General features: G+C 42.2%; 2 protein-coding genes across 2 annotated transcripts in view; both read right to left on the reverse strand.

Moving 5' to 3' along the window:
* The window catches only part of LOC306828552 (low-density lipoprotein receptor-related protein 8-like), a gene marked incomplete at its 5' end in the record, with an annotated part of 86,729 nt that extends 74,368 nt beyond the window's left edge, over positions 1–12,361 (reverse strand). The window contains one exon of the mRNA XM_079351072.1: positions 12,253–12,361. Within this exon, the coding sequence (XP_079207198.1) occupies positions 12,253–12,361 (109 nt within the window). The remainder of the gene's footprint in view (positions 1–12,252) is intronic.
* Positions 12,362–16,168: 3,807 nt separating this feature from the next.
* Positions 16,169–24,358, reverse strand: part of LOC306827645 (low-density lipoprotein receptor class A domain-containing protein 3-like) — a 52,289-nt gene continuing 44,099 nt past the window's right edge. The window contains exon 3 of the mRNA XM_079349587.1: positions 16,169–16,634. Within this exon, the coding sequence (XP_079205713.1) occupies positions 16,507–16,634 (128 nt within the window). The 3' untranslated portion in view covers positions 16,169–16,506. The remainder of the gene's footprint in view (positions 16,635–24,358) is intronic.

A 24,358-nucleotide genomic window follows, 5' to 3' on the forward strand; every position in this document is an offset into this window, starting at 1 on the left:
TGTGATGGTATTTTATCCCCAACCTATCTGGAGACTGTATGAGGTCATACAGCTTCTGCTTTAGTACCTCTCATTAGAGATGACATATGCACAGAGAAACCTTCCTGCTACTGAATCTCTCTCTCTCTCTCTCTCTCTCTCTCGCTCTCTCTCTCTCTAGCACCGAGCCATCTATGTGACATCCGGCTCTCAGACCTGACCTGCATTGATTTATTAAACGCTCAGACACCGATACCAGGCCTCACATCATCCCCTCCCCCAGCCGGACACTCCAGTCTCATCAGACTATCAGACCCTCACTTACCCAGACAGGGTCATCGTTTTAATGATATCAGCTATCAATCCTTTAGCCACCTCCTCCCTACACCGTATCTGCTCTCTCTATTCACCAGAGGGCTGTCAATTCGGTCTGACTGATGGGATCACAGCCAATGAAAATTAGGAAGTGTGTAAGAACAAAGGCGTCCATCCAGTCTGTCCCTTCAGTGCACGGTGGATTGTAAAAATGTTTAGATTTAATTTAAGGCTGATGTTGAAACCCTATATATATATAAATAAAACATAGCATGCATCATTATTAGTATTATTATTATTATTAAAAGAAATACAGATTTGTGTGAACACGCTATAATTACATTGGTAAAAAAAAAAAATGGGTCCAGCTTCCAGACCTCCTCCAGAGGTCAGGAGACAGCTTGTGATTTCCACACACAAACACAAACACACTGGATCGCACAAAAATAAACACACACAAATGTGCACCTTCTGACACACACTTTCACTCACACACCAGAGCATAAATATCCCACTGGGGCTATAAAACCTGTCTGCTGTCAGGGGGGAGGGGATATACAGTACTGTATAAAACCTCAGTTAGTCCAACCCTTATGTGACGAGCCAGACGAACACACAAACACGCACACACACAATGCACAACAATGTCCACCCTGTGTGAACGCTTGAGTTCTGGTGGATATTGTGAGCTTGTCAAACCTCGGTCTGCATGATGGCCGGCCGAGGAGCAGCCTAAACATACGTCTCCAACTCGTAAAGACATTTGAAGACTCGTCTTTAACACATAATTGCAACACGATTAATAACACTGATGATTGAAGCAGTTTAATTTTCAATTACAATCATACATTCTAAATCCAAATTACTCTGCTCGTTCCAGCCGCATTCATGTGGTAAAATAAGAATCCATGCACGCTGTTCTGTAATTAGCGACTAACTAACTGACTGACTGACTGACACACAGAAACACGCCAGCTTCCAGAAACCCCCTCCGATAACAAAAAGGGAAAAAAAGCTTTTACACTAGCAAACAACGTTCCCGCTGGTTGCATGAATCGATGCTCGATGTGAGGCCTGGTACCCCACCCCCAAATATCCCCCACCCCCTTCTGGCCTCACACTTCCACCATCGCCATTCAAGTCCCAAACCGCACACACGCAGTGTGCTGCTGGTCGGTCCACATGACAAATTACTTCTGGGCTTATTATCAAAAATCAGCACTCGCCAGAGGGAGTGGTTGGTGGAGGGGAAGGAGTGGGGTGGTGGCGAGGAAGAGGGAAGCGGGGGGGGGGGGATTCAAATAAAGCCGGCTGCAGACAAAGGAGAGGGACAAATTTCTCCTGCTGCTGACAAGCAAAAAGAATTCATTTCAATTACAAATGGCCGCCGCTCGGATGCAACAAAGAGCCCTGCAAAGGTCACGGCGAGTCAGAACATGTGTGCGTCTCGGTGTTTACGTGTACAGTTTGTGCATACTTATTTTGTGTTAGGTTATAAAGAACGAGATGGAGGCTTATATTTACCAAAGTGACAAAGACGAAACCCGCTGCTTTGCATCGCTCTGAGCTTCCACGGACGACGGATGTTGGAATGCGATTATTTTTTTGTGGCACGCTGACCCCGCCTCTCTCTTGTGTTCTGCTGCGCTCTCAGCAAAACAAAACACTGTACACAGCCGCCCCTCTTTTGTCTCTGCTGCCACGCTCATTCGCTCTGCGTTCCTTATCCGCTGCTCTCCTCCACCCTTCCCCTCCTGCATCCTTTAAACCACACGCTCGTACAAAACCCTTCCTCCCACCCACCTTCTTCTCCCTTTGGCAAACAGCCGGTTGTCCCTTCCTTTGTCTGCTTTGTTGGTGATCACTGATTAGAAAAATAAATGAAAAAACACCTGTGGGATGAAAGGATGGTGGTCCAACTTCAGAGTGAATAACAAATTCCCGCTGGGCGAGCCTCAGCCTAGGACTTCTGAATTGCGGCTGAACACCCATATAAAGACATTGTGTGCGTCTGTCTTGAGATATGTGCGGAAAATGGCAACAAATGGCAAATCTCAGGAAAGTTTACAAGGACCTATCGTCCTGTGGGGAAGAATGTTGTAAACAGTCTGTTTACTATTGCACTATTGTTGGAAACTGCTTCCCCTCTCCGGTCCTCTGCAGTAACTATACATATGGAGTGTTTATTTACAACTGGTGAAGCCTGCCTACCACATGAGAAATCGATTGAAAGCTTGGAAACAACTATACCATGTTTTTCTGATTTTTTTACAGATACCGATGTCACAATATGGACTTAAAAGACAATTACAATTCTAATTTATTAAGGAGATGCTTTCATCCATAGCGACGTACATCAGAGAGTAAGGTTCTGGCAGGCAGGTTTTATTGCTCTAATCAGCATCAAAACCATCCTCAATCGCTGTCATGGGGGGGAGGGGGGGGGGGGGGTAAAGGAGTTCAGGGCTCCGTCTGATTGGCCACATTTTACCCTGCTAAGTGTAAATGAATGGCATGTAAAAATAAATTCCCTATTCATTGTAATCCCATTTCAGTGTTTTCATTGTGTCTCTTCATATCCTGGATACAAAGTAACTGCAGTGCAGCTCTACTTCATATGAGACTCTTCTTTACATCAGCCCAGGCATCACACCACTCCTCGTTTTCTGTCACCAAATACCAAGGAAAGCATGTCACCTACAAACACTCATATTTATTGGCGCTTACTTTTTAGCATCACTGTTTCCAATTTAAAGCTCGGTTTGGCATCATGTATTTTAATACTCTTTATGAAATTAATTAAGGTTTGGTATTCAGTGACAGCAACAAATGTCTGTATAGTGGCTTAAATAGCTTATTTTTCGTCCTTATAAGCATATGATTAAAATACGTTTAAGGGCCAATAGAAGCTTTGACTCACTTCCCTCCTCAACTAGTGTTTCCATCAGGTCTACACAGTCAAAGTAATCATGTTTTTTTTTTTCCCCCCCCCAGCTAATCCCTTTAAGGCCTACATGTCCCATCATCATCGACTGCATGAATGAAATTACACAATGACTAAGCTCTTTTCATTGGCCCGCAAAGCTGCTTGATTTGGGAACATTAGGGGGCAGGAAAGAAAGGGAAGTGGGGGGAAACATTTGACACAGCCTTTGTTACAGCTTATGAATCATCACACTCTGTAAGCCGGCCAAATGAGCTGGTCTGTCTGTAATAATCTCATGACATAACTTTGAGTGGAGGGGTGCCTGGAAGTGACCTGCGGTAAACTTATTCAAAGATTTTTTTTCTGAGAATTTAACCTTCAAAATGTTATAATTAACCAGGTGAAATACTCTTGGGCTGGATTAAAAATACTCTGATGACTTGTTTAGTCATTTCCCTTGAGATAAAGCTGTTTGAAGTGTCATGGAGTCAATAGTGACAAAGTGGTCCTCCACACAACTGCAACAAAAAAGATCTGATTCCCAAAATCTCTTTTCCCGATAAGAAGATAATAATTTATTCAACTTGCATGCAGAGACATTTAAAGACCCTGATTAAAGGAAACATCTGTAAGATTTTGCGAAAATCAAGTTTTTCTGTTTTAAACCTCCAACACAGTGCCCACTTTAAACTTTACTGTACCTGGAAATGTATCTTAACCCTGTTCATTGTTCCAGGGGCTGTTATCATTTAAATAATACTGGCTTAATTAATCGGGCATCAACTGATCCACTCAGCTCAGGCATTTGAAAAAAAAAACAAAAAAAAAAACGCTTTATTCTTTTGAAGTTGTGTCCTGTCTAATTACTTTAAATTGACCACAGGGAATTTGTGTTTCCTTTTGGGGTTTCCAAATATTCTTTTAACACGTATATTTAGAGGATGCACAGAAGTAATTGTACAAGGACGCTACTTCTCTGCTTTTTCTACCTTTAATCCTGGTCACAGAATTGAAAAACACAACATATATGAATGAAGATGCAGCCAGAGATGAGCGTGTTTTGGACAGAAATGACCCAAAGTTACCCTGCACTGTGTGCTTCTTTTTAATCATCGTGGGTATCAGGGGGCACGTTTGTGAAATAACCGCTTTCCCACTTCCTCCTTCTGCATGCTTCCCAGTCACCTCGGTGTATCCACGGATACTCCGGGCCACCGGAATACAAATACAACCCAGACACTCGCCTCTCAGCCTCATTTACACACACACACACACACACACACACACACAAATACACAGCAATCCCCAAACCACAGTGTCTTCTCTCCTGTCTCCCCCTTCATTAACAGTTTCAACAGACTGTCACAGGAGACTGTTTGTGCAGTTTTAATAACAGGACAGTGGGGAACATTTCTTTCATATGCTCCCCTGAGATGGTGCAGAACTCGGCAAACAGGATGCGCCAAATTTATTAAAGCTATCAAAGGATGGTTGACGCACATCCTTTGCCCTCTCCTCCCATGCATGTGCATTTAGGTGGAGACTAATGATATTTTTGATGGTTTCAGATGAATGGACATGTGTCTGCATCTGTCTGCTTGGGATGGGGGTCGCCTTGAAATGCTTTGAAACCTCTCTCGGGAGTGTTCATGAAAGGGCTCCCACAGCAGGTGCTCCTGGCCACATAGCACGATGGTGGATGAAACGCCGCTGGCCAAAGCAGCAGAGAAGAGCAGTGCCAGGGAGGGCGGAGGGTGAAGGGCAGAGGCTGGTTGGGGGGGGTGATCATTGCATGGTGGGGTGGGCAAGTTTCAGGGGCCAGCAGTGTGCGGGCACAGCTTTTGGATGGAGGCAAACAAAGCCGACCTCTTCATAGCCATCCAGAGATGCAAATTGCTCTTCATCAAAGTTTCACACTCGGCTTCCAGCGAACAAAATGGAAAACGCTGGCTCCTTGGCTGAAACACCCCCGTCCTCTGTGCGCTTTCACCGTTTGTTACTGGCAGGTTTTAGACGAAAAAGCAAGGTGAGCACACACATCGCAACACATTTACACACATAGGGTGCATGTGCATCAACAGTTACCCCATCCTACACACTCACACACATCCCTGCAGGCCCAGCTTTACTTCCAATGGCTGTTTTTTTTTTTTTTTTTATCTGCTATCCCACCGGGAAGCTTGCAATAAGCTGGGCTTCAATTCAGGCTGGGCACCAGTCATCAAAGACATCCTTGCCAGAGGGGGTATAAAGACCTGATCAGCCTGATCCCAGAGGCCCTCACAGGTAAGACACAAGGGTGTGTTTGTGTCTTTGTGTGAGGAAGAAAGACTAAGAATAGTGGACTGCAGGAGTGCGTGTACAACAGACACCTTCAATATTTCAGGCGCTGCTTCTTCTCGTTTTCCTCCGCTCACTCTCTCTTTGAGCTGCCAGCTACTGGAGATGACCTGAGCTCTCTGGTTTAGTGAGATAACGGCCAAGCTTTAACCTCAGACAGGACTGTCTTTCAATATTCAGGTGAGGCTTTAATAAATGAAGGCTGAGCACACAGGTCAAATAGGCTGCATTAGCATTTCGGGAAAGTATCCCCTTTTTTCGGCATTCAAATCCTTCTGTGCCTGTCCGCACAAAAATGTTTGTGTGCTGTACCGCTGGTGCCAAGGTGGGGTGGGGTGGGGGGGGTGGTGTTATTTGAACCCGTTTGACCACCCAAATCCTTGGCTTGCCATTGGCTGGTCTGAGTTGTACGCAGGGATACTATCTGTGGGTGAAGAAGGAGTGAGCAGAATGTCTTATATTCTGTTTAACAGTGTTGTGCTTCAGTCTTACATTCATTTTTCAGATTGTACATGCAAGCTTTTTTTTTGTACATAGGTCAATGAGTTTTTGTAGTACTTAATGGACAGACTACATATGCTCACACTACAATCAAACACAATGATGCATTCAGGAGTTTGTCCACTAACATGTGAACAAGAGACTTGTGGTTCCTAATGGAAACCTATGTGTGTGGAACTAATAGACCTATTCAACCAACAGCTCCAGGACTTAAAGAGCTCCAGGAACTAAACTTGGGGAGTAAATGTGAGGATCTGTAAGTCGCTCGAGTGCTTTTGGTTTTGTGATCTGTTTTTTGTTTTGTTTTTTTCCTTAAAAAGTACACGGTTGGGAAAATGAGGCAGTAGAGTATTAACTTTGGTTTCACGCGAGAGAAAATCAATACAGCTCACAAGATGAAGGAAAATGTTAAAGTTATGTCTGCACTCCTGTGATTAAACTGTTGGAAAATAACTTTTTCAGAAGTCAGTCAAATTGAAGAAATGATGTGTTATATTTACAGAGAGAGGATTTATTAGGTCTATCTGGATCATCTCTGAAACTACAAAACTCACTTATGAAAGAGACTTTTTAAACAACAGGAAAAAAAATTGTGGCTATTGCAGTCCAAAATAAAGATATATACTATGGATAGATATTCTATAGGATACTACTGGAAAGACACCCTTCAGACAAGACCCTTAAAGATCTTCATATAATCTCTTCTGTGTGTACTTAATATAAGAGGTATAGTCATGGCTTCAATCCTGCATGCTATAACACTCAGCTCATCTTTACCCTGCATCGTAAAAGACTCTCAATGGATAAGAAGTAAAAGTAAGATGGGACCATCAATGTATCATATGTCTACTGTTATTTTCTACCATCCTTGACTAAATAGACTGGGCATAAGGAGGAGGCCCTGCTGATTAGTATTCTTTAGAGTCCACATAAACAGACAGGCCCCGCGATCAGAATGCAAGGAGGTCCTCTTTCAGGCGATGAAGGAGCGAGGGTGAGGGGGACGAGACAGCAGAGGCCTGTCTACCATGTAAACAGAGCTTTAAAGATCCCATTTACAATGCTGCACAGTCTTCCCCTTCGTCTTCTTTAAGGTGCAGGAAAGAGCTTTGGTGGACGGAAATATTGCTCATGGACTAAATTTGTTAACTGCGTGAACATGTTCTCAAATGAAATGCCCATCTTTTTCCCTACTCCGAATAAAAGTGTGTTGCATGAACAGACTAAAGAAAGTGTGTTGACAGATGACCCTGTGACGTCTTGAAGAAAGTAAGATTTTACAAAGAGCGGAGAAAAGCAGACACTTAAGTCTTTGTAAGAAGCTTGAGCCGAAGTTTAAGGACGCATCCTAGAAAAGCAGAGAGCAAAGTGTGATTAGTTATTGTGAAATAGAGTGCTAACATCCACACCTTCGCTTTCCTATAGTCGACTCTAAAGGTTAGAAAACACTCAGAATGTAGTAAAGATTGAGCCTAATCTCATCAAAATTGTCTGTGGGTAAACCATGTACAGTATTATGGTTTGCTAAGTCTGGCTAACAGCGGAGCTAGGACTGCTAGCCTTCGGTCCTTCCTGACGCTTAAAATTCACGTGCCCATGGTAAATGTGGTTAAGCATGACGAACAGCCTAAACACAACATGATCTACATGTCTTTGAGCTAAAGACAGCCAAACAGCATTGCTCCTATATGTTGCTTGTTTAAATCCAGGTGGAAGAGCAGTGAATTAGTGAATATATCAGTAAATTCCCTGCGTGTTTAGTACTGATCAACTGTGTTTCTGAAGTCCATGTTTATGCTCCAGTTTTCTCTACTGGTGCTTAAAGAAGTGTAAATTATTTAAATACTCTTCCTTTGAAACACTTGGATCCATTTTGACCTAATTCACTGGATTCAACAACTTAGTTACAAAATAACATCTTAGGGTTGATGACATTTTGACAGATAAAAAAACAAAACAGTTACAGTGAAACAATAGGTTTTCCCCTCTTGCACAAAAATCCTCTATTATTTGTACTTAACCCTCGGTGGCCCTGAGAATTTCATAACAGCATCCTTCTGCTTTCCTCTTCCCTTCTCCTAGTAAATCTCTTCTTCTGTCCATCTTCTCCCTCTCTCCCCGCACACTAAACAACCTCTTATTGTGGTCCATGTCATGGATATTGCCCTGCCGGGGCTTCTCAGACCTGACGGATAAAGCATCCATAGGAACCGACTGGGCCCTGATAAAGGTATGGAGGAGTGGAGCGAGTGTGGGCTCCGGCCCCCTTTAAACCCTCCAGAGGAATAATTTACAGCTCTGCCACAGTTGATTTCCCTCACTACAACCAAAGGCACTCAGAGAGCGGCCACAGCGCCATAGCTCAGCGACAGAGAGCTGAGCAGAGCAACATACAATCACACACACACGAGCCGAGAGGCAGAGAAGAGGGACGACTTGAATTATTGAACATTTATCATAAAGGCGGGAAAACAGAGCGTTAATGGGAGAGATGGGGGCCGTGGTGGAGAGTAAGGGGTGTGAAACCAAATGGCTTGTGTGCTTGCTTTCATGTATAGTAGAACTACAACTTAGATTGTTTTCAGTAGAATGTATTCATGTAATTACTACTAATAAAAGGAATGGAGGGTTAATTTCCTATTGGTTAAATGACTACTAAGGTCAGCTATGATGTCTGTTATAATATTGCAGGTTTGAAGTAATTGCGCGCTGTGCTCTATTAAAGTATTATTGCAAATAAATGGAGGTTCTTCTTCTGTGTGCAGCTTGAACGTACACTCAACTCGACTTTTCCTTTGTTGCTCTCAGCAAAGTACACACTCCTCTATGTCACAAACACACACACATACACACACAACCATAGTCACACACAAACACGTACACAATCCTCCAGTACGGCTAAAAGAAGAGATTGGCTTTGACATCTGCCTCCGTGAGTATTGTCCTGTTCTCATTTGTATGGGGTCTAATATCGGCCTAACCTTTACGCCGCGCGCTGGTTCAATTGCATCAGCATAAAACTGCTCCAGTGAAAAGCCAATTATCTTCTCAATCGCACCGCAACACTGCTTAGGCACTGCCCACGCCATTTATGAACGCACAAAACAACCAACAACGCTGGCAAAGTGACAAATATGGGGCAGTGCATATATAACACCAAGAGAAGGGAGGAAAATCCAATTGCATCTTTAGTCAAAAGTCTCACCACATAGTGTTTGTGGCTGTATTTTCAACAAGCTTCATTAAATTGTGACCTACAAAACCAAGCAGATGCTAGTTTCTCTTATTATTTCAGTTTTAGGTATTCCAGAGTTTAAGTTTAACAAGAGGACAAAGATGGGTTGGAATAATGTGAATCCAGTGAGAAGATAAAGGTGAAGGATGTTGCCTGTTAGGTAATAAAAACAACTTCTGTTCCCTGCAACCCTCTCTATGTAGAAGTTAAGAGTATGACGTACTTTCAAAATATTCTTCATGCATTCTTTTTCTGTGAGCCTAAAATACAATGCGTTTCTGCTTATATAACAAAAGCACATAGCATAGCAAAGAGAGGACGTATCTCCAGAAGTAAAAAGACTGCACAAAGGAAATGGTACCAAAAAAAATCCCATTGAACAAGCAAGGAAGTTTATTGATTCATTACATTAAATCCAGGAGGCAATAGTGCAAATATGACAGCCAAACCAAAAAACAAGTATATCATGAGCCTGACATGCTTTACAACACCTCTAACCCTTTCACTTAACCTAAAGGAGTTGTTCCCTTATTGACTTTAAAGTAGGCACCACTGCTGGAATTCATCATATTGTCATGACAGTTATGACTGTCTAGTGTTAACGTGTGGGTGGTGTGCTCTAAATGCTGTAAAAATCTAATATAACGTATTCCATGTTGGAAGAAGAATAACAAATAGAAATCTAAAAAATGCTTCCATGTCATGGCTTCCCGATGATTAAGTAAATTAAATAAACTTCTAGTGAGAATCAAAAGGGAGACAAAGATAAATGTTAATGATCAGGTAACATTTAATTGGTATACAGCACATTTGATTACCAATTTAGCCATCATTGGACAACAGTTAATTCAAGCATTAAATAACCCCCTGGCTTTATTAATACATTTAGGTATCAAATCTTAGTTTAAATTATTCTATTGTGACAACCCTACTTCAAAAAAGACAGCAGTGTGACACCGTTATAGCATTTGAGCTTCACACTCTGAGCATGCTTAATGAAAGCAGGCTTGAAAAGCAGCATGAAACAAAAGCTAACAGTTCACAACCAATCTGCAACAAACAGAGTGAAGTCATATCTTCAACTTGTTGGTTTACAAATCTGACGCCAGCAATGATGGCTTTGAATGAGACAGAAAAACTTCAATGGCTGATATTTTGTTCAAAAAAGTCACAGTAACGCTATGGTAACACAATAGCATTTCAATGGGAGTGAAGGTGGCAGTTAGAGAAATGACAGTGTGTGGGTGTGTGTGTGTGTGTGTATGTGTGTGTGTGTGTTTCTCTGTGTGTAAAAGGGGAATTATACAACTCCAACCCTTTCTTCAGGTCGTTTGCAAGGAATGGTTGACTTGAGGGAAGAGGCGGACTCGCCTGTTATTAGCTTCATTTGCTCCCCCATTCCATCAATACACACACACACACACACACACACACACACACACACACACACACACACACACACACACACACACACACACACACACACACACACACACACACACACACACACACACACACACACACACACACACACACACACACACACACACACACACACACACACACACACACACACACACACACACACACACACACACACACACACACACACACACACGATTTCCCAACTTCAGTGAAGCGTGGAACAATCCCTCTTCCCGGCCCTTTATTCCTGGGAAAAGCTTATGGATGTTAATTGCATTACCAGGAGGCATCAGGGGCCACAAGAAGCGTCCAAACCTGGCAAAGGCAGATCAGAAAATACATTTTGATTGAAGAGAAAAATAATCCTTCGCTGACAGTCTGGAAGTTATCTCTGTTTTTCTGCTTCCTTTTTTTTAACTCACACTTATCAGAAACTCTCTTTGTCTCTGAAATGCTGCCTTTTCATTCCAGAACAATAAAAGTGCGTCGAATTTCATGAAAACGCTTCCACGCTGATGTGTTTATGTTCTCTGGAAACTGGGAATCTTTAAGTGGATAATGAAATTATTTGGTCCGTGGATGTCAAAATGAACTCGTTGAATTATTAATGAGTGGCCGACCCAATGAATGACTTAATTTCATTATAAGTAACAATTGAACAGAGTCTTTCTAACCTAACAAATCTTGTCTCCATCTGCCCATCACAGCCGTGAGAAAAAGTGAACCCTCCTTTCATTCAGTCTGAGTTTGACACACATTTTAGGACAATATGTCTTCTCTTTGTTTCTCTCTCCTGGCTACTTAATTCCTGAAAAAGAAAACGGTCCAGGAAGGTGCACATCTCGTCTTGTTGCCTCTCACCAATAACAAGCTGTGTGCTCTATTTTCTCTGTTCCTGTTAGGAGCTGAAAACTAGGAGTCCTATACCACCTTTATTCTTCCATATGAAACCCGATTTCTTTGTCCATGTTGTTATTTAATGGTTCAATGTTTGCTGCCTTTTACTCCCAACAGGCCTAACAGCTGGTTTAAAGACACATTTTTTTCCTTCACAGACTAAAAGATTTTTTTTTTTTTTTTGCCCTGATCACAAAAACAGCTTCATCTTTTAGTCAAAGCATTTTGGATGTTCTTAAATTGGTTTGAATTGCTAACTGCAATCAGCACTCATCTGTTCATCGTTTTGCTCACCAACGTTGTTAAATCTTGAGATGTCATGTTGAGCCGATTTTTGTCAAGACAACAACTATTCTCTGTAACAGAAAAAAAACAAAAAAACACACGATACACTGCAATTTATCCCATCAGATGGAACACGCCGAGTGAAAAAGGAAAATTGTGGGCTTGTGAATTGTTGTTTGGGAGGCGGGAGGTGGCGAGAAAAGCAAGAAAGGTAAGAAGTCAAAAGTGGACACTTGGTGAGAAAGGACTTAAGGAACGGGAGTTGAGTGAAAGAAAAGGATGTGGAGGGATGACCTGTGACCTTTTTTGTCTTTTTCCAAAAGACAGGGCGGCCATTGTTAAGGCTTACCGCCTTTAGTCAGAGTCTCAACCTCCCGTACCCCTTCCACCCCACACAGGGTGACAACTATAGGCTTGAACTCTAAGATTAATGCTGTCCCCCTCTCTGTCCCCGACATGGGCCCTGGACCTTATAAAGGCCTCCTCCCCATCATTTAGACCAGGAGACACCCACACATACACACACAGCAACCAACAAGTCTTTGGCAGGCAAGTGCAAACAAGGCGTAAGAGATGGAGCTTCAATGCTGGGCAGCATCGACTGGGCAGTAATGGCTGAAGCTGAACAAAAGCCCAAAGCAGAAGTTACAACTATACAAGCCCTGATGGCGCCTCATGAAGTCATCTGTATTCTTTGGACCTATGGAGGGCCTCATCGGTCCCCCAAAAACTGTGAGTCTGAAACACCATGATGGCCCTCACATTAAATACTTTCCTTAATATTTGACTAACCATGTGTTTATAATACAGATTTGAAGAATTGACTTTTTTAGTCGGTGACAGAAATTGGTTTGAGTTCAAGAGCTGCACCGAAACAGTACTAGAGACATTGTAAACACTGTGCTACACTGCCAAGTAATACAGAACTACCATAGGAATGAACGATGGCAGCAACAAAAGCTGTAACATTCTGAGTGTGTTTTGGGACAACCAGCACGTGGACTTTCACAAACCCGAAGGTACAGCTTCTTACTTTCCTCCCACTCGCACACAAGAGAGACTTGCATCTCCCAACAAACCTGCCAGACTTTGTTATATGGTTACAACATGACCCACAAGTCTAACTTTCTTCAAGGGTCCGTCTCATCCAGCGGCACTACTGATCAGGGTTTTAAAGGCAGCACACAAGAGGCAGCTCCGCTGTGGACTTTCAGGGTGTTTATTCTGTGACTAACTGACTATTATTTAGTTAAATTAATATGATTAATTCAAATCAAATTTGAAGGGGAATTTTTTTCAACTACAGCAATGCTAAAGCTACAACTCTTTTCAAGGTTGATCTTCCAGGTTTAGAGGAGTTCAGCTATAGGAGGGTGAGCTTGTGCAGGCTTTAACTCCTGCAGAAGAAGAGGATTAGTCGGGAGGTAAAGGTGGGACCCCCCTGCAGTGATGAGCTCAGCAGAAAAAATCTAACTTTAAAAGTTAGGAGGTCCCTTAGATAAGGAACTATCCAATTATCTGCAGATCTGATGGGAACAGCGACAGGGCAATTTGCACGGCGGGAGGAGGAGATGATGAATCCCTCCCTCCGTCCATGTGATGTGCTCTGCTCCTCTTTCTGCCTATTTCAACCCCTGTAAACGAGAGATGACAAGAAGATGATATGAAACGATAGAAGAAAAAGGATGACAGTGAGAGTCGGAGGGAGACAGTGAAGTAGATCAGACATGAATTCCAGATAGCACAGGTGGAAGTGGAGACGTTCTATCTTAAGTCCTGTGTTACAAAAAATATCCGACAAGAAAATGAAAAAAAAAGAAAAGAAAGAAAGAAAGGAGCAGGAGAAACAACCAATGGAAAGAAAAAGATTGAAAGAGAAGCCGGGTGAACAGCCGACAGGCATTAATGATGGTGGGCTGTTCTCGGGGCAGGAGGCACCTCTAATGGCAAACACAAAGATAAGCTCCGTTCTTATGCAGCTCTGCGAGACAAATGGTCTCATTACACCTGATTGAAACCACGGAGAGAGTAGTTTATCCATCTGAGACAGCAAGAACTCGTCTGGCAAATGTCCCTCTCTTTGTTCACCTTTTTGTGTCTGAAACGGAAAGGAAGAAGAAACTTTCGGAGCCACGCAGTAGGTGGGAGGATAAACAGAAGTTGCTCCATCTCACATCCACGAGAGAACAAACACACAAACGGCAGCATTTTTATACAATTCGGATTCAGTGTACAGCTCAATTTGTCCTTACATGGCTTGACGATGCCCCTGTCCCTCTTCACATATTATCAGAGCCTTTGTGTGCATGTTTACGGTCACATAGGAGCTTCTTTGAACTGCTTTGTAAATAGAACCGCTGCAATTAAATCGATCCCGAAGCAAACGGAGAGGCAGAAAACGTCTGCTGAGAAGCGTGAATGCACGGCCGAGAAGTGGAAATGTGTGCACACACCGAGTACACAGTACACAAACGCTGAGAGACAAAGGCAAACACACTAACCCGTCTGCAAACACTCGAGATAAAAACACACTTAGGGCCATGCATATACAGACATTCATGCGGAAAACTGAGCTATAAAGTACATGAACAGACTTGTTTGTAATTGCTTTCTCAATATGTGATGGTAAATATATATTTCCTTAATATATGGCAATTACCAATCACCTGAAAAGTTCATCCTGCCAATTATAAATGTCTCTCCGCTGTCAGAAGTTATGATGTGGACATATTTTGCCACTGACATTTTGAGACTTCCAACAAAGGGAGATAAAATTGCACTAGATTGGTTTCATCACAAAGAAGATTATTTGAACGTCTAAAGTAACGGGGGTCGTTTCGATTCAAGCTGCCCTCATAATAACAGAGTCAGACTCCTGTCAGCTTCCTGTCAAAGCTGCTCTGACCCTCCTGAGAGAGTGACAGAGGAGGTCGCTGACACTGTGTCTAATCACTGAGAGAGATGAAGGCAAAGTACACTATTCAGAAGGAACCGTCATTAAATGATCCTCCTGCTTTTCGGGCTGCTTCAAAAAGTTTTTTTTTTTTTTTTCTTCTTGTCAAATTAGGGAAAAGCTAAAGTTGAAATGCTGCCGGGCAAAGGTTTAAAATAATCATAAGTTTGACTCTCTTTAAAGAGCTCCTTATATAATCATTTTCACCTTGCAAGCTGTCATTCTGTTTAAACTATAGAGTAGCTTTGCATGATGTGCAGATCAAAAGTTGTACTTGTCCAGATGAATTGTTTATATCGAGACTTGAACCCCAAAACTGACCAATCTGGGCACACCACCAGGCCTGGTGATAAATTTGATATGTTTTGCTCTGTTGCATGAATTTGGCAACATGACTCCATACAGCCCCCTTAAAATGATAAAAGTAACCCATAAGGTCACTTCGACCTACATGTTATTGGGTATGCATATGGATCATGGTTTGCTGCCTCTCTGGCAGTTTGAACGGCACTAAAGGAATCTGAAAGCTTAAATTTCAACATCTAAAGAAACTACTCTTGCACCGACAGCTAAATACCCAACAGGAAGTCCACCATTTTTATGTGATTTTCAAAATAATGGCTTGGCATTTTATTTAATGTATTCTTTAAATTTAGAAGTTGAACCATGTAAGTCTAAAAAAAAAAAGAAAAAAAAGTGAAAGCACAGTCAAACTGAAAACTTTTGGTTCAACAGAATTCATTCCCCCAGCACATCCCATTCAGACATCTTTTATCCTGCAAGATGAAAGATTGTTTGAAAATGTTTTGATGTCCACCTTAAATCTTTCATATCACACCTGCTATGTGCCTGCTATGACTGCAAGTCCTCTTCTTCAGCAGCTACTACAAAGAGGGACACAGTCTTTCTTTGAGACATGAGACATAGAAAATGAAAATATGGTTAATTTAGACTTGGGTGTATTTTCTCATCCTTATTAGTAGGGCTACCTCCAGGGAAAACACGATTATGCCATTGATGACAATTTCCTGCGTTGAATGCAACTGACAGTATTACTGATAATGACTTCCACAGGAGCTCTGCACAGGTGTCTAAAGTCATTTCAGACAAATCGAGTGGCCGCACAGTTACGCGCTAGAAGTATGAAAAACAATCAGGATTTAACAAGGATATGATGAGCCTCTAAAGAGCCACTTTACCTGTAATAGAAGATAGTTGTTGTTGTTTTCTTATTAGCTGCACACACTTCTTCTGGTTGTATGTTTAAGAGGCACTGTGAATGTCTGGGATCCAGCTCCTGTTCTATGAAGTGTTAATGCATTTATTATCAGTTGCTTTAGGCAAAGTCATCTGCCAAAATGAATAGGAAAGTATGATCATCATTATCACCTCTATAAAGAGACCAAGTTCAACACATTCAGGGTGAGTAAGTCTTTAAAACATGAATTTAAAAGCATGAGCTCTGATATTCTTGTAAACGAGCTACATTCACTATTAACTCTGCAGCTAGCTGGAGTCAAATGACATCGATTATGGCATTTTACTCCACCATTTTTAATCTGATAGCACTTTGAGAACCACATTTAAATCAAACTCAGGTGAAACCTGATTAAAGCAGCCTCTTCCAAAAAGCTCAAAAGCTGCTGCTAATTACACAAAGACTGATCCACCGGGGATGATCATCCTCCGGCAGAAAGACACGGAGCCCCCTGGGGAGGTTAGCAGGTCAGAGGGAACAGCCTGGCATGGCTTGGCATGGCACGACCAGACTTGTTCATCTGCAGGAGCAACAGCAAGGACGTCAGGCAGCAGGTGGACAATGATTACAACGACCTGTTCAGCGGCCAAGATGAAATCATGTCAAACCCCCTAAAGAGGTTGGACTGATCTGAAGGAGCATTTCAGGCTTTCCTAAAAAAAAAAAAAAAAAAAAAAAAACCTTCATGCAAATCCAGCAGGAAAAGATGCGCAAACACCAAAATGTATATTTAATTTGATGTGTGATGAAACATTCGAGATTCACATTCAAACCAAAAAAATAAGTTTTTGTTTTTTTTACAGTTTCAAAAGTCGGCTAACAAGCAGATTGCACAGCCTTTGTAGACCTCGGATAGTTCGACAAAGTGCCAAACTGTCTCCAAATGTGAGAGTCCATCTTTGATCAGGTCTTGGAAGTCATTCAATTCACAGTCACCTGCCATGACTTTAAACCCTTCAAGGCTGACAGCTGGCCCCTTTGATGTCAAAACATGCCCTTTGGCGAATGTGTGTGTGTACAGGGAACACTGCTAAATTATCCCCCAAAAATATTTTTTTTTCATTCACTTTCATCCTCAGAGAAGACAAGCAAGGTGAGGGCGATGTGTTCAAAGACATCTGATACTCTGATGTTCAATTGATTGAGATTCGGCTTCAAAAGAACCCTACCCTTACAGCAAAAACAATGTTTTTTTACTGTTTCACGTGAGGATCCAACAGAATCATTTATAACATTTCAATGCAGAATGTCAACGATACCTAAAAAGAAAAGCCTAGAAAGTTAAAAACCATGTGCTTTGAATACAATGCATGCATTGACTCCACTGCTATGAATTGATTTCTTTGTCGCAAATAAATCCCGGGATTTTTATTTCACTTCATTTTCTGAATAAAAAGGAGAATCAATCAAACAGCGTGGAAACAATGGAGCTCAATATCTCTCCGGCTGCACAGTCAGATCAGCAGAAATCTCCTGAACATGCAGCACAAAGACCACTTCCACAGGAGGGAGAGATACGCTCTCTCTTCACGTCTTCAAACCAGCCCTTTCAGCAGATCAAAGGCTCTCCATGTTCTCAAACTTATGCAAACAAAGCTTTTCTTATCACACTAATCACGTCCAACAACTGCTTAGCTTAAACCTTCCTCTTTAACTGCTTAATATCCCCGGCTCATTACAGCGTACAGTATTTCCTGTATCGGCGGCACAAGGCTTACGGAGCTCAGCTCCATCGATCCGTCTTAGTGATGCTTAGACATGTCTGTGCTGAGAGGAGGCAAAAGGGGAAGAGCGGCGAGGCGTTCACTCAGAGTGAGACGTGGCTTTCTTTCTCGGCCCTGTAATGATAGCAGAGAAATCTCATTTCACGACTCACTGCCGTGTTTGCAAAACCGCATCAATGGAGGCACATCCCAAACATAGCTCTAGAGGAGGCTCCGGAGCCGAGTTCAACCTGTCGGGGTCCAGGACACATCGACAAAGGAGGTGAGCCAGTTAACAGAATGGAAAGCCGACGGGCGGGGGTGAGCGTGAGGGCTCCGGGACAAACGGTGACAGGGTTTGCTTCTTTGGTTGCTAATGGCTTATTGATTGAAGGGGCAACGCGTGCAGGTTTCATTGGTGAATGTCGTCCTCGTCCACGTTGGTGAAGCAGAGGGAGATCTGATCACTCAACTAGGAAGTGGTTCTTTACTTACTCTGCTGGACATGGACCATGTGATATATTATCTCAAGCTTATTTGGATGAGAAAAACAAGAAAAGACAAGACACCATGAGGGACATATCCAATTCTTAATGCAATCTATGTTCTATACAGTGACACACCTCTCACTGTCCTTTAAATCCCTGTAATAATGAGCTCATACCGTGCCTTAACCTGCTCACAGAGCAGCAGTCACACTGTACTCTGTGGTAATGCTCTTCCTCTGCGGTGATTTAATAGCTACTGTTAAGTGTCCCGTCCTTGGCTGTTCTGTGTGCTTTGTTCTCCCGTGAAGCGAGATGAGTGTGAGCTCACCAGTAGAGAAATCATCCCTAAGAAGTGTCCTGGCGGCGGACTAAACCGTTCCCATATCCATGGCTTAATGAGTCTGGATCATATCTCACAGTACGCCATCACATATATTACATATCTTCACCGCGAGTGCTGTGGAGGAAAGAATCCAATCCACTTCAGATCTAATTGGTAAGTAATAAAACACTTCAATCACGAAATGTTTCACCTAACCATGAGCAACAGAGGTGGTCCTCCCCCCCCCCCCCCCCCCCCCCATTTCTAAAACAGTATCTTTTAAAGACCCAGCTCAGACTTACGGTGTGAGAGGCAAAAACCTGCATATGCTCAGAGTTCAGAAATCATATGAAAGTTAGCATCCAGTGCCTTCCTCCTACACTTAAGTGCAGCACATTGCAAGTTGTGTAGGTAGGCACACACACACACACACACACACACACACACACACACACACACACACTTTGTGTCGAAGTCATTTTGGCCAGCTACAATGAGATTCCTGAAGGCTTCAATTTGCACCGTGAGTGAAGCCAGGAAGCAGACTCAGGAGTCCAATCTGTGTTTGAGCAGATTTACAGAGGAGAGAGGTTATTAGGGGGCATGAATGTGTGTGTGTGTGTGTGTGTGTGTGTGTGTGTGTGTGTGTGTGTGTGTGTGTGTGTGTGTGCCCATAAGCCTTCTGTTTTTTGCCAGTACCAGGGAAAGGGGATGGATGGAAGCCCAACATAACACAATCTCCTCTCTCTGTACTATAAGTGTGTTTGAGGAGAGTAATACATAAGCATCCCCTCATCGATGTTCTTCTCCATCTTTCACCATTTCATTTTCATTTGTCTGATGACTATGGTTTCTTGGCTACAGAAAAGGCAATTTGAACCCCATTTACGACCAAAACTCCCATTCACCTGCAGATGGAAGACATCCGATTTTGCAAAAGTTACGAGGCTCACATAGATTAAGCTGTGGTTTTTTAGTATAATCTTATTCTTAAATATGAGAGGATGAGAGCTATGCTGTCAGTTAACAGATGGATTTTATTTTGCAGAACTGTCAGAGAAAGATTGATAACAGCACCTTCCAAACAGAGAAATGGTGATGATTTTCTACAAACAACAGGGGCCTCATTGTCCCCGAGACTCCACGACCCCGAGCAGATAGAAAATACATTTCATCTATATCGCCTTTCTGCTGGATTATACACAACAGAGAGCCTTTTAGAAAATTGCCTTTCTCAAACTGTCCAAATCACACTGCAGCGAAGGTGTAAATAAAGTTTTAAAGCATTCTTTTGCAAAGATGTCCAAAGGCGCCTATACCTGCTTTTGCAGATGGCACTGAGGGAATCAGGAGGCAATTTCAGATCAGTCTGAAGTGAGACTCTTCACTGCTTTATGCCGGTGCGTCAGGTTTTTATCAGAGTAGAGCACTTGAGATGTTCTTTTTCTGCAAGCCATGTGCTGTCACTGCTAAACAATACTTAAATGGTAAGTGGACTTGAGCTCATAAAGCCCTTTTCTACTCTTCTGACGACTCAAAGAACTTTTACACTGCATGTCCCGCAGCACCCATTCACACACTGATGACACCTGCTGACGAAGCAGCGGGACCGCCCAAGGACATATCGGACATGTTGCTGCTGGAGCTGGGGATCGAACCCCCGACCTTCAGGTTGACCAGTCTACCAACTGAGTTATACCCACCCTAAAACGATATCTCCATGCTGTCCAGAGATGCACAGACCAACCAGGCCAACTCTTCTACTAGTATAAGACCAATTTACTAATTTTCCAATTTTGGTACCAACCTTCGTAATTCCTCACGTCTGTTTTTTAATATGACGCGACGAGTCCCTCCTTTTCAATGTCACCGGAACATACATCATTACATACCTCATGTTACTGATCTTGGTCAGAGATGGTGGATGACTCACAACACTACCAACGCTTTCTGTCACATTAGACCATAAAAACAAATCAGCATCGTCCGTAAGACTTCTACTGACCCCCCAAAAAACGTCTTCTCTAAATCAGCTGTTAGTCATCAGTTTAATGCTGCTATTCCTGATAGTGATATGCATCGGCTACATTATTACATTATTTGGAAATAACTGATAACGTAGTCTGTCCACAGGTCTGATATCAGCAGATATCAACGTTCAACCAAATTATACGTTTATCCCTAATAAGAGCATCAGTGTAAAAAACATTAATAATCCATAAATAGGTTTTATGTGCGTTACAACTTGCCTGAACAATGGGAGACATATGAAAGGGTTAACATATTCAGAGATCTCAAGTGTAAAAACGAATCCATGTGCCTCATGCAGAGATTCCCAGTGTTCCCTCAAAAACCCCGGTTGACTTCCCATGCATGTCTAAAGTGAACAGTAATCTCCCGACGTCTCTGATGGGATGATCTCGAGGTGGAAGTCCAATTATTTCAGAGGTAAAGAGATTAGATGTAAAGCGCAAATCCTCTTTCCATTCTCTGACAAGCTGCGTTATGGGATAATTCCTCCGTGATTTCCTTTAATGGGATATTTAGATGGTTCTTGACGATGACAGCAGCTTGGGTGTGACTGGAGGTCCGAGTTTGAGGCGATTTCAAAGGGATGAATCTCTGGGACAGAGATGAACACGCGTACGCTGCTTCACATACTAATGCCAAAAGAAAAAACCACACAAAAACAAAACCTTGTTTTTAAAAAGGACTTTTGATTGACTGTACACCGGTGCAGTCCAGATTAAGGTCAGTACAGCTGTGGAGTATTAAAGCGTATGAGAGAGAGAGAGAGAGTATTTTTGATACACAGGCTGTCTAAATGTGTGTGGGCAGCTGTTAGTAGGCCAGTAGGTCCCTAAGGAGTTGTTGAGAGTCATCGCTATCGTCATCCATCTTTTAATAAAAAAAATACACAACTTGGAATAGATTCAGATTGAAGAACTCAGAGCAACCTGATTTTTGATTTTGTGGTTAAATCGGGTCGTTCAGCGCTTAGTCATTAGCCTGGTTTCTGCTGCAGGTCCAAACTGAGCCACTCAGCATTTAATCACCAGCTCATCTTGCACTACAGTGAAACAGTCAGACACAATTTTCCTAAAATGATATAAAAGGTTTAAAACATATATATATATATACCCAAAATGTGATGTGGAGAAAATAGAGCCACTGAATGAGAGAGAGAGAGAGAGAGAGAGAGAGAGAGAGAGAGAGAGAGAGAGAGAGAGAGAGAGAGAGAGAGAGACCCGCGGAGAAGCCTTTGAACCCTGCGTGCCCATGCGGGAGGCTGACGGCGGGACAGAGAGCTGGCAGTGACCTTGCTTTGGCTTCGCTGTGCCCGTCTGCAGAGATCAATGTCAGCATGTTTTTGTGTTTGTGTCTGTTCACAGTCAACACGAAAACCTTCCTCATTTCCCTCTTTTTGCAGAAAGATAGCCGGTGGCAGAGCCTTTCCCACAAAGAACAACCACCACGCCCTGCCAACATGAACCCTGCTGCTACATACAGCCTGTTTCACATCCCAAGTCCACAACTGTGACAGTTTTACTTCTTAGAACTTCTACGACAAATTGTCAATGGTGTAATATTTGTGTCCAAGAGAGGGATTTAATATTTATATTATAATATAAGGTTTCCCTTCACCAGGGAAGTCTCAAATGTCCAGGACCAAAGACCAAGTTTACAGTATTGGTATTTTTCTTTTTAAGGTTTTTTTTTGTTTTTCCTAGGGTTAGGGTAAAAAAAAACATTATTTTAGATTTTTCTGCAAGCTGTTGGATGGATGTAAAAATGCTTTCAGGGGGAGTTGAGATGTATCTGTAGTAAAACTACAAAACGTTTTTCATTTCCCCTCTTTTCCCTAGTTGTGGTTGTTCATCTGTCTTAATCGGCTACATGTCTCTTTCAAATCACTTATAATGATGATGGGGGATTGTTTCAACTACCAAGTGTGCAAAAAAAAAAAAAAAAAAAAAGAGGCCCGCCTGGTAATATACACGTCTCACTCGCAGGTAGAAATGAACAAAGACAACATTATCTGGCAGCAAACGGATGAGCCGTCAGCGTGCTTTATGGGTGGGTGCAGAAATGAGCAGAGACAGGGATATATATGCTCTCTGTTTCTGGATGTGTCAAAGAAGAGGGGAGACTGGGAGAAGGGGGCGGATGAGGAAGAAGCAAAGGTCCAAAAGGGAGGAGAGGAAAATGGGGGGAGGGGAGAGACAGTTGGGTTTATTGCAGGTATCCCAGAATAAAAAAACAATTTGTGTTGTATCAAGATTAGCGAGCGATAACGTCTCCTCATTTCCCTCCTGCCAGAATGTCACTGTACCTTTCGTCGGCTCCTTTCCTCCTCTACACAGCTCTGAATGGAGAACAAAAGAGGAGCAGAAAAAAAAGGGAGAGGCAAACAAGAAAATGGCTCTGATCTCTCATCCTCTGATCCCTCTGGCAAGATTGCAGCTAATAACAGGAAAGCATGTAAGACCTGGGAGGCAGCATATCGCCAACAAGGTTTGGAATAAGCCCCTATACCCGAAATAAACATGAGAAACTGTACATGAACTGGCAGCCTACAAGAACAAATTCGGGTGTTGAGTTTGAAAATATGCGCAAGATTCAGAAAAAAAAAATGCAGAACGACTTACATGGAGATACAAAACATGTATCCAAATCCTTCACTTTATTTTTTTTATTTTTTTTTGGAAAAGTAAGGAGCTCAGTTTCTGTTGACTGGAAATAAGATCACTGGAGCAGCAAGTGTTGGTAGGCATAAACAAGGAAATAACAAATTAGAAAAGACAGGTCATTGGTGTCTTTTGGACTGTATGAAACAAGTTCAATGTACAAGTAATAAAAAATGTGTCGACAAACTAAAGATGAAAAAAAACTAAAAACTGAATAAGTTCACACAGGTACACAGATATTAACTGAAGCCATCCACACGCAAAGACGGCGCCTGTACACTCACAGTAAGCATCCTCTCATTGCGTTGCCTCAGCCTGAAGGCATTTTACTCTAGTGGAAATTAAAGTGCATAAACAAATTCCTCATTACAACACAAGAGGCTGCCGGCTAAAATATTCCAAAGTTATGCAATGGAGAGTGCTGAAGGCACAGCACGATCCTTTCCCGTATGCTAATTCAACATCATTAAATATCATCAATAATGCATTTACCAGGAGTTGGTATTACAATGACTTTTATAACTGCTGTGTATAGTAAAGATGAATAATACATATGCACAATGTGCTGGGTGGTCCTTTATTGGTAAGGACATAAAAAGACACAGAGTCGAACATAACCTCAAAGTTCTTTTTTTTACAAGAAAAATTCTTCACCGGTAGCTTTGTTCTAAATGTTTACCCAAAATAGTAATGTTCTCAGAGCACAGTATACATGCGACATGTATACATACAATGACACAAATCTCCTCAGAGGCAGCGGTACTTAAACATAGTGACAGTTCAAGTAGGATTACATATGCAAATTGGTCTACAGGGGATCATGCTGGTTTCCTGCAAGATCCAAAAATTACATTTACAAATATACAATAATTATTGAGGATGTCTATATTTGTGTAAATCCCCCTGGATATGTATGAAGTACTGTTTTTAACATAATGCATGTGCCTACCTCTTCTATTATGCTGTAAGAATTTATTTTGCCATTATCCTCGTCTCCCTGTACGTAATGCCTTATTTAAAAAACACCAGGTTTTCAAACACAT

This window comes from Symphodus melops (genome assembly GCF_947650265.1).
Source record: "Symphodus melops genome assembly, chromosome: 8".
In the NCBI taxonomy this organism is placed as follows: Eukaryota; Metazoa; Chordata; class Actinopteri; order Labriformes; family Labridae; genus Symphodus; species Symphodus melops.